Raw genomic sequence first — 16,424 nt, forward strand, 5'->3', positions numbered from 1 at the left:
AGTGGTGAGCTAACATATTACAAGCATCACGAGCCAAACCGCATCTAGTCAGGCATGACTTTGTGCTTCAAATTCATGTGGTTGTGACTCCACGGAGTTCGTGACACAGGGACCCATCTTCAAACTCCTGATACAAGGGCTTTTCAAGGAACATCCAAACCACAAATGAATTCAAAACTATATTGGAGGATTTTGGGGATTTGAAAAGATCTGCCCAAGGAGTAAACATTAAGAGGCTGGGGGAGGGGCTGGGATGTGTCTGCCTACAAAGAAAGATGGAGCCTCTGTCCTCTTCTGATACAGTGATACAGTGTAGGGAACAGGGGGAAGAGGGTGGGTACTGATGTAACTTCTGTGTTCTCCTCTGGCTTTAAATGTTCAAGGAAAGTAGAGAATGAAAGAAAAATGCTCGAGTTAGCAACGTACTTGAAGCCTTTCACTAATCTCCATTAACAGATCATCTACGTGTTTCAATCCCAAATTCCCAGGAGAATTTAACTTACATTTTGCCCTATGAAAAACTTTATTCCATTACTCCTTGCTCTTTAGTTGATGTCGTGGTGGGTTTTATTGTTTGTTTGTTTTTCTTTTTTTCAAACAGACATTTACATCAGTTTCTTTGATATTTAGGATGCTTTCATTGCAATTGTAAATGGAAAAGAAGGGTTTACCTAAATTAAACTTTTCCATTAAGGAATTTTCCTCTCTGCAATTAAATTTGCTATTGGGAAAAGTATAGGAAAGTAATTAAATGCATACAAAATTGTGTGGGCTGTAGATTATTTGGTTGTTTGGGGTCTCCTAGGTTACCTCATTATTTTTCCACCAGCCCACACATCCTCTACATTCCTAATAAAACCTTTGGAATCTGCTGGATTTTCTTCTAAGGCTCTCAGCACTCTATTCAATGACTTCACCATAGTATTTAAAATCTAAAGTTATTTAGCATAATTTAATAGTATTAACGAGATTTGTAGTTGTATCCAAGGATATGAAATTGTTTGTTGTAACAACCACTTGAGAAGCCCAAAAGGCCCAAAGAAAAAGAATATGCCAGGTCAAATTTTCAGTAGTTTTATTGAAAAATGCCTCTTTTGTTTCAGAAATAAATAATATAAGGCAGTGAAATTCACAATCTGCAGTTAAAATATAAAAGCAGCAATTCTATGTTCATAGTCTTGCAAACATTTCCAACTGCTTTGATAACTAAGAAACATGTTTTGCAAAAAAAAAAAAAGTTCATTCTAAATATACAACACAAACATGCAATTCCATTTCTGCAGAATAATCTGCAATTTGGCATAAATGTTAGTGTGTCAAAACAAAGACATCTAAAAGCAATATGGAACAGTATCCAGTTGATACAATAACTTCGGCTACGAGGCTTAAGGTCTGTGGTTGTTAAAAGACTAAGAGCATTCTGTGCCCTAAAGCGTAACAGAAGGAAGGAAAGACGGAGAACTGCTGCAGTGAGCTGGTGTTCCCCTCCTTTTTTATTTTAAGAGTGGAATGACTGGAAATGGGATGCAATTGAACTGCATTAGGTCTAAGAAAGATAAAGGCCCTTTCTGAATAGACAGCTGCTCTGGTTTCCAGGGCTTGCTGGGTAACCTAGAAGCTTGGCTGCCTCAGCCCACCCTGGGCACGTTCTCTCCATGCAGCTTCTGTGAACAGCTTGAGTTGTAACCATTTGAACTGCAAAGGCATGGATGTCTACAGACTATTGCCAGCTAGGCTGCCTGCAGAAACAAGATTCTCTACAGTCAGATCGGAGCACTTGTGGATGAAGTGACGCAGAGAAAACATCACAGAAATGACGCACACTGCTGCTCTGTCTGACCTGTGAATGAGAATCCCAGCACCTCCCACCTCGGTGAACCCATGATTTCAGGTTCACTGCCCAGGGCCTGGGCGCAGGGCTCGCCGCCAACGCATGTGATCAGGGTGCTGCTGGTCAGGCTCATCTGCACCGTAGTCATCCTCGTATTCTGCTGTCCTCTCAGGCTCCACAGGCACGATGAAGGGCTCACGGTCAGGCAAGTAGGCCCCACCCTCGGGCACATAAGGCTCTGTCCGATTCAACATTACAGTTATGGCATGACTTGGAAGGTATACACGCACAGCAAAAGTTAACTCATCACTGGAGGTGAGGGCACTCCACTCTTAATCTCACAACCATAAATAGATGCATTGCACTGCAGTGTTCCAATTATTTCCATGTGCACGTGTGCAGAGTGAATTTGGTGACCAAATAAGGAGTGCTGGACAGGGGAGTGGGGGACTCAAAAATCCAACAGTAAACACAATCATTGCACAAAACCTGGGAAGGATCAGAAATTGGGCCAAAGAATTGTAAACATAATACCTAGGTAGGATTTTTGGCAAATCACTAAATAACTGTTCACGACTTCAAACTTATCAGGTCAACAGATAACTTGGAGAGCTGAGGTCATGAAGAGTATTGGAGCCTAGAGACTGAACTCAGGGTGAAAGGAGATGTCGCCAGGTTTTGTACACTCCACGGTGTCCCCTATGGCTATGTCTCGTGCAGAGTTACAGCCAGTGGGCAGGAACACCTGTGACTATAGCCAAACAGGAAGGGATGTTGATTTTAAACTTTGGTTTGAAAAATTGCAGTTAAGAAACCCAAATAAAAATACACACAGAGAATACTGAGAAGTCACATGCCCTGAACTCAGACACACTGCTAACAAGCAAGAGGGGATCAGATCCATTCTCTGTTATTACTGCAGAGAGCAAGCAGCCAGCAGGCTTTGATGCAGAAGCGGGTTGTTGAGTTGTTACGAAATTTTAGTATACAGGATCACATTCAGATCATGTACAAGCGACAATTAGTTTATTATTTACATAGGACATTTCTCTTCAACCAAGTTAATTGTCTGTCTCAACATGGCATGACTCTGTTGGTTAGTAGCTTATTAGGCGCCTCCTTCACAACCAGGGCTCCTCCTGGCTATGTTTGAACTGTTTAAAAGATGGTGTTCTACGTTACTGCTGAAAAGCATCAGGCGGACACCACTGCCCTTGTGTCATTCAAGTTAGTATGGAGTCTCCACCCTCCTGTATGATGCCGACCCAGTTCGTTAACCATATCTGCCGTGAGATTTCCATACAGACTCATTTTCTAATAAGCACGTGCGCAAACATCTCAGAAACAGGATTCTCATGTATTTCAAACTGTAAGCAGCACTGGAGACTTAGAAAATTTGTTAGCCGGAACCTGAAACAGGTCAAAGATGATAGTTTTTAAAAGTTGAATTACTATGCAAATATATATATATATACACATCCATCTATGTAAATGTTAAAGTATGTATATTTATATATCCATATATTTTCAGTTCACAAGTGCCATAAGGCAGGGATAATTTAAATTTGCTTTACAAAGAATTAAATTAGAATCTTGCAAATAGATTACATGGGAGTATGCATTTGGATTCATTACTACTTTTGATCACATATAGTTATGCACATAAATATATAGATATATAGATATTGATATATCCAACTACTCATGCACTACTTGCTAGTAGCAAACCATATCAAACAGCAGTATCATTTTTTAAACTTGCAAGATGCATGAGGATGCACTAATGAAAAACTAACCATTGATCATAACATGAGAGACTTTCTATCCAGACCAGTATACACCCCAGTTCTCACATCCCACAAGGTCAGGCATGAGATGCGTCTGCAGTCTACAACTGTGCAACACTAGAATTTCACTAACAGCCCTATAAAAATATTAAGCTACAGGTTTGATAAGCATCAATTCTACGCCTGGCGCATGACAGTGAATTCTTTCACTTGTCTGCATTTTGTTTGCTATCACATGTAGATTGGATTGCAGAAATAATTTCCATATATATTTTCAGCATTCTATAACACTATTTCATTTTTTAGTCTCTCTGTTCCTTTAGATAAAAAATAATAAATAAAAAGAAAGAAAAATAAAAAAGAAAAAGAAACCTAATTAATTGGTAGCATTCATTTAACTCTCCAAAGAGTTGTAGAGAAGCTAATGGTGTGGTTTGGTAAATCCAGAAATACAGGAAGGGAAAATGGTCACTTAAATCCTAATTATGGAAAGTGTTTTGTGCTTTAGAAGACTGCCACATACTCAAAATACAGAACCAAAAATGCTGGCATCTCCACGAGATCCCTATCTCTAACTGCCTTCAATCCTAGGGCTCTTTATTTCTGGGAAACTGGAGTCCTTATGATGGCAGCAACATACCTGGATAGCCTTGCCCATTGTACGGGATGCTGGCACACTGGGATGAATCACAATATCCAGGAGGACCTGGAGGGCCTCGGATACCTGAGTTTCCTGGACGACCAGGGGGACCAGGAGGGCCTCTTGAACCTGTGGACCCTGGTGGACCCGTTCGGGATTCGCCTTGTGGACCTAGTGTGAAGCAAAATAATAATAGTAATAATAATAATAATAATATATTTCCATTTCTTGTCAAAAACACCTGCGGCAGATTCCAATACTCATGGACAAAGTGGTGCTTCATATGATTGACATAAATGTAAAGATTTAGCCACAGGGCTTGCATTAAGTGTAAAGATACAGAAACTTCAGAAAAGGAAGAAAAACATGGAGCAGCCAGATGGCTTGGTAAGTAAAGGTGTTTGCTGCCAAGCCTGACAATCAGAGTCAAGTTCCCAGGACCCACAAAGTGGAAGAAAAGAACCAACTCCCACAAATTGTTCTCTGACCTCCACATGCATACCATGAACATGTGTAGCACCCATACACACACACATGCACACACAGACAAGATAGATAGATAGATAGATAGATAGATAGATAGATAGATAGATAGATAGATAGATGATTGAGATAGATACACTTGATCTTAGCCAAAAGGCCGAGAAGCAATGAGATAGATAGATAAATGATAGATGGATGATTGATATAGATAGGTAGATAGATAGATAGATAGATAGATAGATAGATAGATAGATAGATAGATAGATAGATAGATGATTTAGATAGATACACTTGATCTTAGCCAAAAGGCCGAGAAGCGATGAGATAGATAGATAAATGATAGATAGATGATTGAGATAGATAGATAGATAGATATAATAAAGGGTTTCTTAACTTTAAATAAAAAAGAGAAGGATCATTTTGAACCTAGTCAAAACAATGCATAAAACAACTCAGACAGCTACTGTTTCCTTGTAGCTTGTTGGAGAAATGCTGTCAATGAAAATTTGTGTCAAGTCTTTAAATTGTTCTCACTCTAATAACCCCATATTGAAGAATACTACACACAATAGTAATTGGAGAGAACAAAGTAAACAAAACAAAACAAGCAAACAAATACCGCAGAGAATCCCGAATAAAACATGTACTCCTTCTCAGTGTCAGACACATTCACTCCTTCTTACACTACAGCGGCGAGCAAACGCCTGGTAGAGTGATACTTTCACAAGGCTACGTCCAAACTCAACTTTTTTGCTAAAACTCCCACCATGTTGGTACAAAGCTGATACCATGAAGTTGCCTTTTTTACATGCTGTCCTAGTCTGATGTCTTAACAAACCTACCTGGGGGCCCAGGAGGTCCTCGGGGTCCTTGAGACCCAGTACCCCTTTCACCTTTCTCTCCAGGCAAACCTGCAAGAAGCCAATCAATCAATCAATCAATCAATCAATCAATAAATAAATAGAAATTTAAAAGGGAAGGAAAATGAAAGCATGGGAAAATTTTATCTGGAAACATGTTTTTTCATCTTAAATAATAATTCAAGTAAGTCATTTCCTTAGCGAAAACAGAACCTAATTTTTCCCAGAAGTTCACTCCTTAAGCCAAATTCTTTCTAGACATTTGTGTAATTCCAGATTCATAGCCAAGAAACAAATCTGGCTGAAAGTCAGAGGGAAATTATTTGAAGGATACAAATATGCCTAATATATTGTCAAATAGTAATTAAAACCAGACATCTTAGTGAAGGCCCTTCAGGTAGACTTTAGGAGCTGTGTGGGCACGGCAGTCACACCATTAGATAGTCGGGTTATATAACTCTTAAAGTAAGCATCCTAAAACATCTGGAAGTAGAGAAATCCCATTTTTCTTTTTTTTCCCCCTTTGAATTTCATTTATCTACCATGAAATTAAAGTGAAACAAATATCCAAGAAGCAGGGCCAGGTCCTGAATGAAGGAATAGAAAGAATTTGGACCAAGTGCCTTCAGTTGTTGCTCAGTTCTTGCCACAGCCACAGCCCTTAGTAAGACTGGTGCCTGATTCCTGCTGCCAAGACACTACTTCCCACCAGAGCCACAAGAAATATCAATGGATAGAAATATCTCTAGTGAGATCTGCTGACTACGGGGTCCATTTTCTCACACTCCTATTGCTGGGATTACAGATGTCTGCACACTTCAGGTTACTGAACAGGAAAGGTGGCTGCCAGACTGCTCTTCTGGACTGTCCAAATAACAGTGAAGTGGTGTGTCAAATTCTGCCTTCTAAATGCTTTCAACCTGCCCCAACCCCCCCCCTCTCACACACACACACACACACACAAGCCCTTCCTTTATCGCTATAAAAAATCATAAAGGCCCACCTCGTTCACCAGGGGGTCCTTGCATCCCAGGCGTGCCAGGGAATCCTGGTCGACCCCCAGGCCCTGGTTCTCCTCTGGCTCCAGCACTGCCAGGGGGTCCTGGAGGCCCTGGTGGGCCAGGCTGGTTTCGACTTGAGTGGTAATCATTTGGAATCTGATTCAGCATCTGATTGAATCTGCTCATCTGGCCTATAGATAGAAAGAGGTGTTAGAAAGAAACCCAGGAAGGGATGGGGCACATAGGGGAGCTGTTTTCTTTTAGCACCTAGCTCTCAGGCTCTAATGAGTTCACACATTAAAAATGAGATGCATCAGTCACCCAGTAGAAAGTGACCCTGGATCAGAAGTCATCCAAAATGCTGGCCTCAAGCCATAAGCTTTGGTACGAATAAGTAAGAGTTATCAGAAGGTGGTAACTCTTTGAAATACATTGCCTTTCAGTGTGTCAGAGGATGTCACTCAAAAGACAGCTCCTTTGAAATTGTGTCAGTGTGTCATTTCTCTAGCACAGGTAATAATTCAGCTGAGAACTTCTGTTAAGTGCACATTGAAAAGTTATTATTTTGGGGGCTTCGTTTCCAAGCCCGGTGATTCACTGGATTTAGAACATGATCACGGACGTCTCTTTTCTTACAAACAAATTAAGGAATTTGTGGGCTGTGTTCCTCAGGACTGTGCTGTGAGAAGCACTAATGAAACTTCAGAGGGCGAGCCCCGAGTTTCAAGGCTAGTCTGCACTCCATCTTCAGGCATGGCACTGTACTAGTGTGAAACATTTCCAATCAACTCTGTGACTCAAGTTCTGTATTTTCTCCTCGATTGCTTTAACCGTTGTTCAAATGGTGAAGAGCTAATTACCACTGATCAGTTGTTCGCAGACTTGTCTTGCAACCGCTCGCATCATGTTCTGAGAAGCGATGTCTCCCTGGTTAATTAATTTTAAAAATAATCATTAAAAGATTATTTCTATAACTTCAGAGTTAAATGTTTAAACACTTGAAAGAAAATGAAGTCTAATTTTAAGAAATACATACCCTATCACCTTTTTCTCCTTTTAAGCCAGATTGACCCTGAAACACAGATATGTTAGATTTTAGAAACAGGAAGAGATGATCTAAAATAGTGGTTCTCAACCTTCCTAATGCTGTGACCTTTTAATAAAGTAGCTCATGTTTTAGTGACACCCAAACCATAAAATTATTTTGTTGCACCTTCATAACTATAATTCTGTTTTTAATCATAGTGTAAACATCTGCTCTGCAGGATATCTGATATGCAACCCCTTCCTTGTTCTTTGATGTGCAGGGGGGTAAGGACCCATACGCTGAGAACCTCTGATCTAAAATAGACAGCCTCGATGATATGAGGGCAGAGTCTGTCGTTTGATAAACCAGCAACGTGGTACATCACATTAAAACCACACCACTAACATTTTCCTTTACTATAAAAATAACCTAATCTCCCACCAAATGGGGCCTTCCAAAGCCTTGCTCAGACTGTGTGAGCAACAGTTACAAAAGCTATGCACCATTCACCACGTAGACTTACAACTGCAACGTGCGCTTGAACTCAAACTGCACTTGAACTAGCAATTTAAGTTACCATGGTTACTTAGCTCAGTTGCTTATTGTGAAATACACAAAAGCCTGACATCCACTCACTTCCTAGAAGAACCAGTAAAGGACTTCCTGTCAGCTCCCTGGATAAATGTGGAGCTCATTCTTCCCCCAATTAGTTTTTATACATTGGATAGAAAAGAAAACAGATGTTTTTGTCTCTTAATTGATCTCACATCCAAACAACCACATAATCTTTATCATACTCAGGCAGAAGCCCATCCCTGTCCAAGAAAGATCCTTGGAGGGCCCGAACTTCCTCTCTTTTCATAGTATTTTTTTCAAACTGCAAACTACCATTGCAGAAGGAACATCCAAGTCATTAACAAATCTGATAGTGGGATGCTATTCCAGCCAATTCAACTTGTACCGTTTCCATGGAAACCAATGAGTTCTAATCCCGGCTTAGTGTAATGATTCCGATATCCTCTTAACTGACCTCCCTCCTTCCTGCTTTTGCTCTTGATAGCCTATTCGAGATACAGATGCCAGAATGGGAATTTTAAAGAAAAAGTAGATTCTCTCACTTGTTTGCCCTGAGACATAAATGACATATAGTGAATTATAGTTATTGTAAGAAAAACTTGTGCTTCATTACAAAAAGAATTAATTTTTTGTGGGACTGCTAATATTGAATATGGAACTTTATGAAACGACAGTTATTTTTTATTTCTTGCTTCTCTGAAATGTTTCTGACTTAAATTTTCAATTTGTTCCTTCTCTAAATTGTTTAAGCTTTTTGAGAAATTGACACATGGGTACGCATTTCAATCATTATCTCCCCACAACTCCTCTCATGTATACCACTACTCCTTCTCAATTATTACTCACACACACACACACACACACACACTAATACACACACACACTAATACACACACACTTATACACATAAGCACACACAAACACACACTCATACATACACACATAAATACACACTTATACACACACTCGTACACATACACACATACACACATACACACACACATGAGTTCATTTAATGTTTCTCATATGTGCATGTGTCGGAGTGGCCACTTGACTGCCTATAGCCATTGACTCTCTATAGGTCTTCATTTAGGGGTGAGGCCTTGTGAAATCCCTCAATACATGTTGGCACATCACATGGTATTGTCTTGTTTACACAACAATATTGTCAAAATTTCACAGAAATAATTTCCCTGTCATCATGTCCGTGATCTTGTAGAAGCATTTTTACTCCCAGTCACTAGCAATCACATCTCAGCTAAAAGCAGTAGGATGTTCTGGCCTTCTGCTTGCCTAAGTTAGCCTCATCTAGCCTCATCTAATGCAAAGTAAAACAAGAAGGGTGTGAAGCCCAATGGCCATTTCAAATACTTGTGGATATGTTAGAAACTCCAAATTCAATCCGAAGATACTAATTTGAAATTGCATGCTAGGTGTGGTACTATTGCAATTCTCATTCCTAACCAAAAGAGTGAGGAGGAGAGAGAGAGCTAAACCAGGTATAAACTGAGAAAGGGTCACACTAGATAAAGTAAAATAGCCTGCTAAAGTTTGGCCTCTGATGTATTTGTTTGTGCTAAGTGTTGAACCAACGGCCCTGCACAGGCTAAGCTGACACCCCAGCACTGAGCTACACCCTCAGTCTAATAAAGAATTTTGTGTGCACATGCACGTGTGTGGTGAGAGCATTTGCATATACATATGCAGACTTGTTCCAAGGCACACATGTGGAGGTCTGATGACAGCCTTGGGTGTTCATCCTTAACTTCCACATGATTTGAGACATGGTCTCTTTGCTGTTTGTCCACTATGGATGCCAGATACCTTACCTAAGAGCTTCCAGGGACCCTCCCGTTTCTTCCTCCCATCTCTCTGTAGGAACACTGAGAGGGCAGATACTCCTGCTACATGTGCAGGTTTTGTAAGTATCCTGGAAATTCAAACTTAGATCCTCATGCTTGGATGGCTAGCATTTTTACCTTCTAAGCCATCTCCCTAAGCCCTGATAAACACTTCTAAGACTGTCTGATGCTCCAGAATCCTCAGTTATGGAGCAAGAAAAGAAAATGGTATATCTGGGTAGTGGATATCAAAGGGTTAACATCCCTCCATTGAGAATGAAGGCGCCCTGCACTCTGATCATGTATTTTTATGTCTTAAACAGCATACCATTTATAAATAAAAAAAGAATGATTTTGCTGACCCAGCTCTGAAGCTCGGAGTGTTTATACAGTGCAGAAAAATGTGTCTTGGCTCACAATCCCTTCCTCTTTTAAAGAAACCAAGGACCACAGTTTTCATCCCAGGATATTATAGCAGCCCAGCAGGGGGAAGAAAAGTCTTTAGAACTGTTCCCGAGTCAAATCTATGGGTTTATCGTGGTTTCAGCAGCTGCTCCTACATATTTATGGCTGAGATAATCTAAATATGCCCAAGCCTTGGCGTTCTCATTTGTCCACATCCACAGGAGAATGGAATCAGTCGACATGCAAAACTACTTACAGGTCTGCCATGATCTCCAGGTTTTCCTGGTTTCCCACTTGGCCCTGTGACTCCTGGAGAGCCTGGGGTTCCCTACAACCACAGACCAAGAAAGCGAAGGTTATGACAAGGAAAAAATCCTAGCCACAGTAACTGAAGAATTGCAGCCAGACTTAAAACCGTTTAAAAGAAGCAGAATGTCATTACACAGTAAGGAAGAGGAAAGCCACGTTTTAAGGTAACATGAGGGGAGAAATCTTGGAATTTCTGTCTGAAATGTATCTTGAGACCAACAGAAAAATACATGCATACCTATAACCAGCTTCACAATTTATAGACTATAACCCCAGTACATTTGTTACAAAGGCATATTTACAGAATAAAAACTCCTAATTTTTTTAGTTTGCTTCTGAAAATAAATAAATAAATAAATAAATCCTCCAAAAGACAGGGGTGGAAATGTTGACTAGTGGGGGATTAAGAAGGTGGCTGAGTTTATCCTCCTTTAGCCTCTCTTCCAGAGACCATAGAGGAGTCTAGAAATCCTTCCTCCTCAGGGACATTCCCCAGGCTCCAAGTCTCTCCCTCCAGTCAGCACTCCTCACCCCACCAAAACCACAAGAATCTCTCCCTGCTGCTTTTAAGTATAATTGCAAGCATTTCTGCTATATATCTACTGGGCTATTTATAATATGATATCCAATACATCATGTTCTAAAGCCTACCACTTCCATTAAATAGAATCATAGATTTTATAAAATATTCCCCTAAATGTATGCAAAGTTGAGCTCTGTAGTAAATACTTAGGCTTATTATTTATTTAAACTATTCTTACATGAAAACACATGTATTAAATATAAATAGTAAAATCAAGTAAACATATGTTCTGGAATCTTCCAATCCCGCCATGTAGACAGGAGGCATAGCCAGTGTTTCTATATCATTGTAACATCACCTACAGATTGTTCTACTTGAAAAATTTTCAGAATCTATCTTCAGCTTAATCTACAAAAGGCATAAGAGCACCCTTTGTTTAAGATGTAGATAAAGCCTCCCCCCTCAGAATGACCAAGGGTTGCTCATTAATACTGCCCTTAACATTTAAATGTCACAGAGCTCAGATTCAGGTGACCACTGAGGAACTGGGTCTATATCTCATTGAAGAGAAAAATCAAGAGACCAGCCAGACAGTGCCCAGGTCAGTCTGAGATTTTTCTGAAACAGAACTTGAAAAATCATCTGTATATTGACACATCTGTTTTCTCTAGAACATTTTGACTCATAAATCAAAACCAAACGGCTTCTGTATCAATATTCCCCATAGCACAGAGGCGGGGCGGGGAGGACTCAAAATGGGAGGAAAGGAAAAGGAGGCTGGAGATCGTGGCCAGGGCAGTGTAAACCTCTCGGCTCTTACCGGTGGCCCGGGGGGACCTCTGGGCCCCATTGCACCATCTTTTCCAGTGAAACCCTGTTGTAAGAATGAAAGTACAGGTTAGGAAGGAAACAAACATGTGAATGAGGCTAAATAGATCACTAAGAGTGATAGGGTCATAAGAAGGGCTGAGTACATGGTGGTGTTTGGTAGCTAAGCTTTCAGTATGAAGACCAGCATACCAAAATAACAACAACAACAACGACCAAAAAAAAAAAAACCTCATTTCAATTTACATTATACTTTTACTGAGTAATTAGTTCCTATGCTCATTCATTTGTATACTACAAGCAAAACTAGTTCAAATGCCAAACTAATATTTTTCAAAGAAGGCAGATTCTAGTTTTTAGTTCTTCAAAAGTACAAAAAGAGATGAAGGGAGACTGCCTCTGCTGATTGAAGCCACCCTCTGAAACTCAAACTGTCTTAGCTGCCCTACACTCAAAAAGGAAAGGAAGTCTTCTATTCTCTCAGCCAGAGTGAAATGTTCTCCCTTCATCACAGGGCCGAGCTATGTCAGTGTGAGCAGCAAGGAAAGGGCAGGCGCATCTCCCTGCAGGGCTGCCCTTTGGCTCCTGTGTCCACACTGATTTGCTCTTTCCCTCGGTACAGTGCCAAATGACCTCTGTCTGGAGTGAGTCACCCTGCTACCTAGTTAGCGTTCATTCTCAACACCAGATCTCTGAAACCCAGCCGAGGACTTCTGAGTCAGTTTGCTGTTTATGCTTGCTGCATTCCTCTGTCAGAAGTGATTTTTGTCCCATTTTCCACAGAGAAGAATGATCAGTACCAGGCAATGGTGACTCCGAGCCTGCAATTCTAGCATTTGGGAGGCCGAGACAGGAGGACTGCTGTGAGTTCTGGGCCAACTTGGTTTTGAAAAAAATCAAACCATGGAAGAATTATTATGTTGTCCATAATTATTCAGCCTCTGTATTTCTTAGTCTGCTTACTTCACAATAGCAGAAACTTAGGTTTCTTTTAAGGGAGTTTTAGAAATACTCCCATATCCCCCAAAACAATTCTTTTCAGAAACTTAAAGGGATAAACTTTCAGTTTGCTTTGTGAAGAAGTTATGTCCGCTTAACAAATACCAGACTTGGAGTCCATCTGATACAAAACCAACATTACTTCTGAGAGACACTTAAGAAACCAAAGTGTTCCAGTAGCTCTGATAGGCCTGGTCTTCCATCCAAACGGATCCTAGTGCTACCACTATTCTCTCTCTCTCTCTCTCTCTCTCTCTCTCTCTCTCTCTCTCTCTCTCTCTCTCTCTCTCTCTCTCTCTCTATCTCTATCTCTCTCTCTATCTCTCTCTCTCTCACACCCTGTAGGGAAGATCAGACTTTTAATGATCTAGTCATGCTTAGAACTTCTTGACCACCTGTTTCTTTGAAGGAACATACCTAAATTGGGATGAGAGGGATTTAATCTGATGTCCTTAAAAGGGCTATCTCAAGCTACCTGCAGTCACCGTGCTTTACCTCTTAGCTTCACTTCTGACTGCAAGCCTGCAACTGTCGTTACTATATCCACCCGAATCACGGTGTCAGAAGAGACTAGGGATCATTTCATATAAATTAGATACAAGTACGTGGGGTTCTTCTGTGGTCCCCACTATACCTGCAGAACCTGACTCACCAGAGTCCTCTTCCTCACCTTCCTCCTGCTTCCCTCTCTCACTTTCTGCCACTTTCTTATTTATTTCTTATTTTTGTTAGCCAAGATCCCCATACCTACAGCCTCTCTCACTGTGTAAAACAGTGTATGTCCTCCCTGCTCAGTGTACCTGCTTTTAGCCTCAGAGGCAGTTTACTAAGCCATCGGCACATGAGTAGGGCCATGGAAGAAACATGGGAATTAGTTCTTAAATCGTTTCCTCATTTTTATCCCAAGAGATAAGAGTGGTCTGTCCACAATGTTAGACATGGGTTGGAGTTTCAGAGGGGGAAATGTACAGGTCTTCCTAACCCCTTACCCTTCCCGGTACAATGGTGACAGTATTGGCTTCCTGATTGCCTGTTGCTAGGGGACAACCTCAAGACCCCACCATCACCATCTGAAGCACACACAGGGATGGGTTGTGATGCACACAGCGAGCCCTCGACAGCAAATCAGCCTACTGCCGCTTTCTCAGTGGCTGTAGTCACTTTTGTTTTCTTATTGGAAAGGCTGGAGTTCATTTGTATTCTCACTGTTGCTCTTCATTATACAGTAAAAATTGAGCAAGACTGCCCAAATTCAGCATTGTCAAAAGATGCTGAGGTGCCAATATGTCACTTGAATCTCCAAACTCCTCATTGGAGTCTATGACTTGCTCTTTGACTTGTGTGTTTCTTCCAAATATCAGAAAAAGCACAAAAACAACCCTCGGGAGCACGTCACACACTATTCTGAGTTATCTTGGTGAAGTATTGCTCCTACTGAGTGACACCTCCTTGCCAATGATTACAGATATTAATGTTAAAAGTCACATGTTTCCTGACAGCGGATACAGTGCTAGCCCTTTTGGAGAACGTTACTAGTCCCAGTTTAGCCTGATTGACAGAGTGCAGACAACCCTCATCTTATTTAAACTATAAAATGTTGAAAAGCTGTAAGGTCCGTGGACTTTGAGCAATTTTAACATCTCTAAATTCTTCTTATTGAAGCATCTTAGTCTCTTATTGAAACAAATGTTTCCATAGTATTGGTGAATGAAGCATAAATGCCATCCATGTTCACTAGGCTACCCAATAGCCTCTCCCAGAAAAGAGTGACCTCCCTACCTTGTCACCCTGAGTCAAAGGCAAATGTGGATATTGCCACAAATAGAGAAAGTCCCTAAGTACCAGCTCCTCACACCAGCATCAACCTTTGCCTTCTAAAGATATAGAGTTCTCCAGGGCTTCAAAGAAAATACTGTGAAAATGAAGGCTACTTACTCCCCAAGTTATTAAAATCTGTCTCATGTTAAAGATTTCAATTTTAGGATTGAAAGCAATTGCCTACATCTCTTTAATGCCTTTCTGATCAGTTACTCTTCAATATATAACTTTAAAATTCTCAACATTAAAATTTCAAGCACTTCCCTCAAAAATCCCACCAATTCCTTTAAGAGAACTCAAGATGGATCTGATGCTGGAGCGTCCACCAATACCATCTTTGAAGCCTCCCACAAGATATGTGAGCTCCACCTCTCCAATCATGCAAACAGGACTTGGAGTGTCTGTAATTAAAACATTCATGGCCCAAAACTTACTCTGTCTCCTGGTGGTCCCATTGGTCCTGGTGGGCCAGGTAATCCTGGGGTTCCCTACACAGAAGGGAGCAAGCAATTAGTGTGCAGTAATACACTGTTTGTGTAAAAGAAAAAAATGATTCTTAGTGTTCTTCAAAATGTTTCCAAACAAAGTTTGAGGGCTCTAAAAAGAAAAAGAAGACTATAGCCAAACACAGGGCCAGGCATATAGACATTGGTCAGCTAGGAGGTATTAGAATTAAACAGTATACCCTTGAAGAGTAAGAACAGAGTATGAAATTCAAGTCCAGAGAAGCACACACGTGAGCCACCCTTCACTATTTAATCTTGGTTTGCTTCTTTTTAATTAATTAATTTTCATATAATATATTCTGAGCATGATTTGCCTTTTCTCCAGCTCCTCCCTGCTCCTCCCCACCCACCAAACTCCACCTCCCCTCTCAAACAAATTTGCAACGCTCAAAAGACAACTTTTTCAACAGAGCATTACAGGTAAGAAGGGGTAATTTTGAGAACTCACTGTCCGTCCCGGAAGGCCTGGCTCTCCTGCATCACCTTTCATTCCCTGCCGACCCTAGAGTGGGCAGTAAGAAGATGGTTCTCAGGTATTATGGAAATTAAGTTTAAAAGAAGGAATTGAGTCACGTATGCATTTTTATCACTTTATAGGTCTGATGTAGGGATTCAGAGACAAGCACGCAAGTCTATTTTAAAGGAACATGAATGAACCCCCCCCCCATTAACACTCACTTTCTATCCAGCAAATGCCATTTTATAGTTTCTACTTAATGTTATGATACTGTTATATAGATTTGGGACAATATATCTACTTTGAAAGAACATAGTTTAACAAAAGTGACATATGCATTACTTTCAGGAAGTTTCTGAGAGACCAAATAAATAGAACAATTTTCATAGTTACTGGTTGCATGTCCCATTTACACATCTAAAATAATATTCATCAGATGACACCAGCTGAGTAACTAGCCTTGCATTCTCCTAGAAAACATTTGCACTCAGAACAACACAGAAAATATTGCATGTAAACCAGTCCAAGTGTCT

General features: G+C 40.6%; 1 protein-coding gene across 2 annotated transcripts in view; it reads right to left on the reverse strand.

The window, feature by feature from the left end:
• Window positions 1-1,058: 1,058 nt before the first annotated feature.
• Window positions 1,059-16,424, reverse strand: part of Col12a1 (collagen type XII alpha 1 chain) — a 119,993-nt gene continuing 104,627 nt past the window's right edge. The window contains exons 57-66 of one of the 2 annotated variants that reach the window (XM_021172383.3): window positions 15,883-15,936; window positions 15,363-15,416; window positions 12,104-12,157; window positions 10,708-10,779; window positions 7,639-7,674; window positions 7,463-7,529; window positions 6,605-6,793; window positions 5,584-5,652; window positions 4,259-4,429; window positions 1,059-2,069 (exon numbers count right to left, since the gene is read on the reverse strand). In XM_021172383.3, the coding sequence (XP_021028042.1) occupies window positions 1,894-2,069; window positions 4,259-4,429; window positions 5,584-5,652; window positions 6,605-6,793; window positions 7,463-7,529; window positions 7,639-7,674; window positions 10,708-10,779; window positions 12,104-12,157; window positions 15,363-15,416; window positions 15,883-15,936 (942 nt within the window). In that variant the 3' untranslated portion in view covers window positions 1,059-1,893. Of the gene's footprint in view, window positions 3,242-4,258; window positions 4,430-5,583; window positions 5,653-6,604; window positions 6,794-7,462; window positions 7,530-7,638; window positions 7,675-10,707; window positions 10,780-12,103; window positions 12,158-15,362; window positions 15,417-15,882; window positions 15,937-16,424 lie in introns of both variants that reach the window. The other variant, XM_021172385.3, reaches the window with a different exon arrangement.

The sequence above is a fragment of the Mus caroli genome, unplaced genomic scaffold, assembly GCF_978045245.1.
Source record: "Mus caroli unplaced genomic scaffold, Mus_caroli_1 scaffold_11, whole genome shotgun sequence".
NCBI lineage: Eukaryota > Metazoa > Chordata > Mammalia > Rodentia > Muridae > Mus > Mus caroli.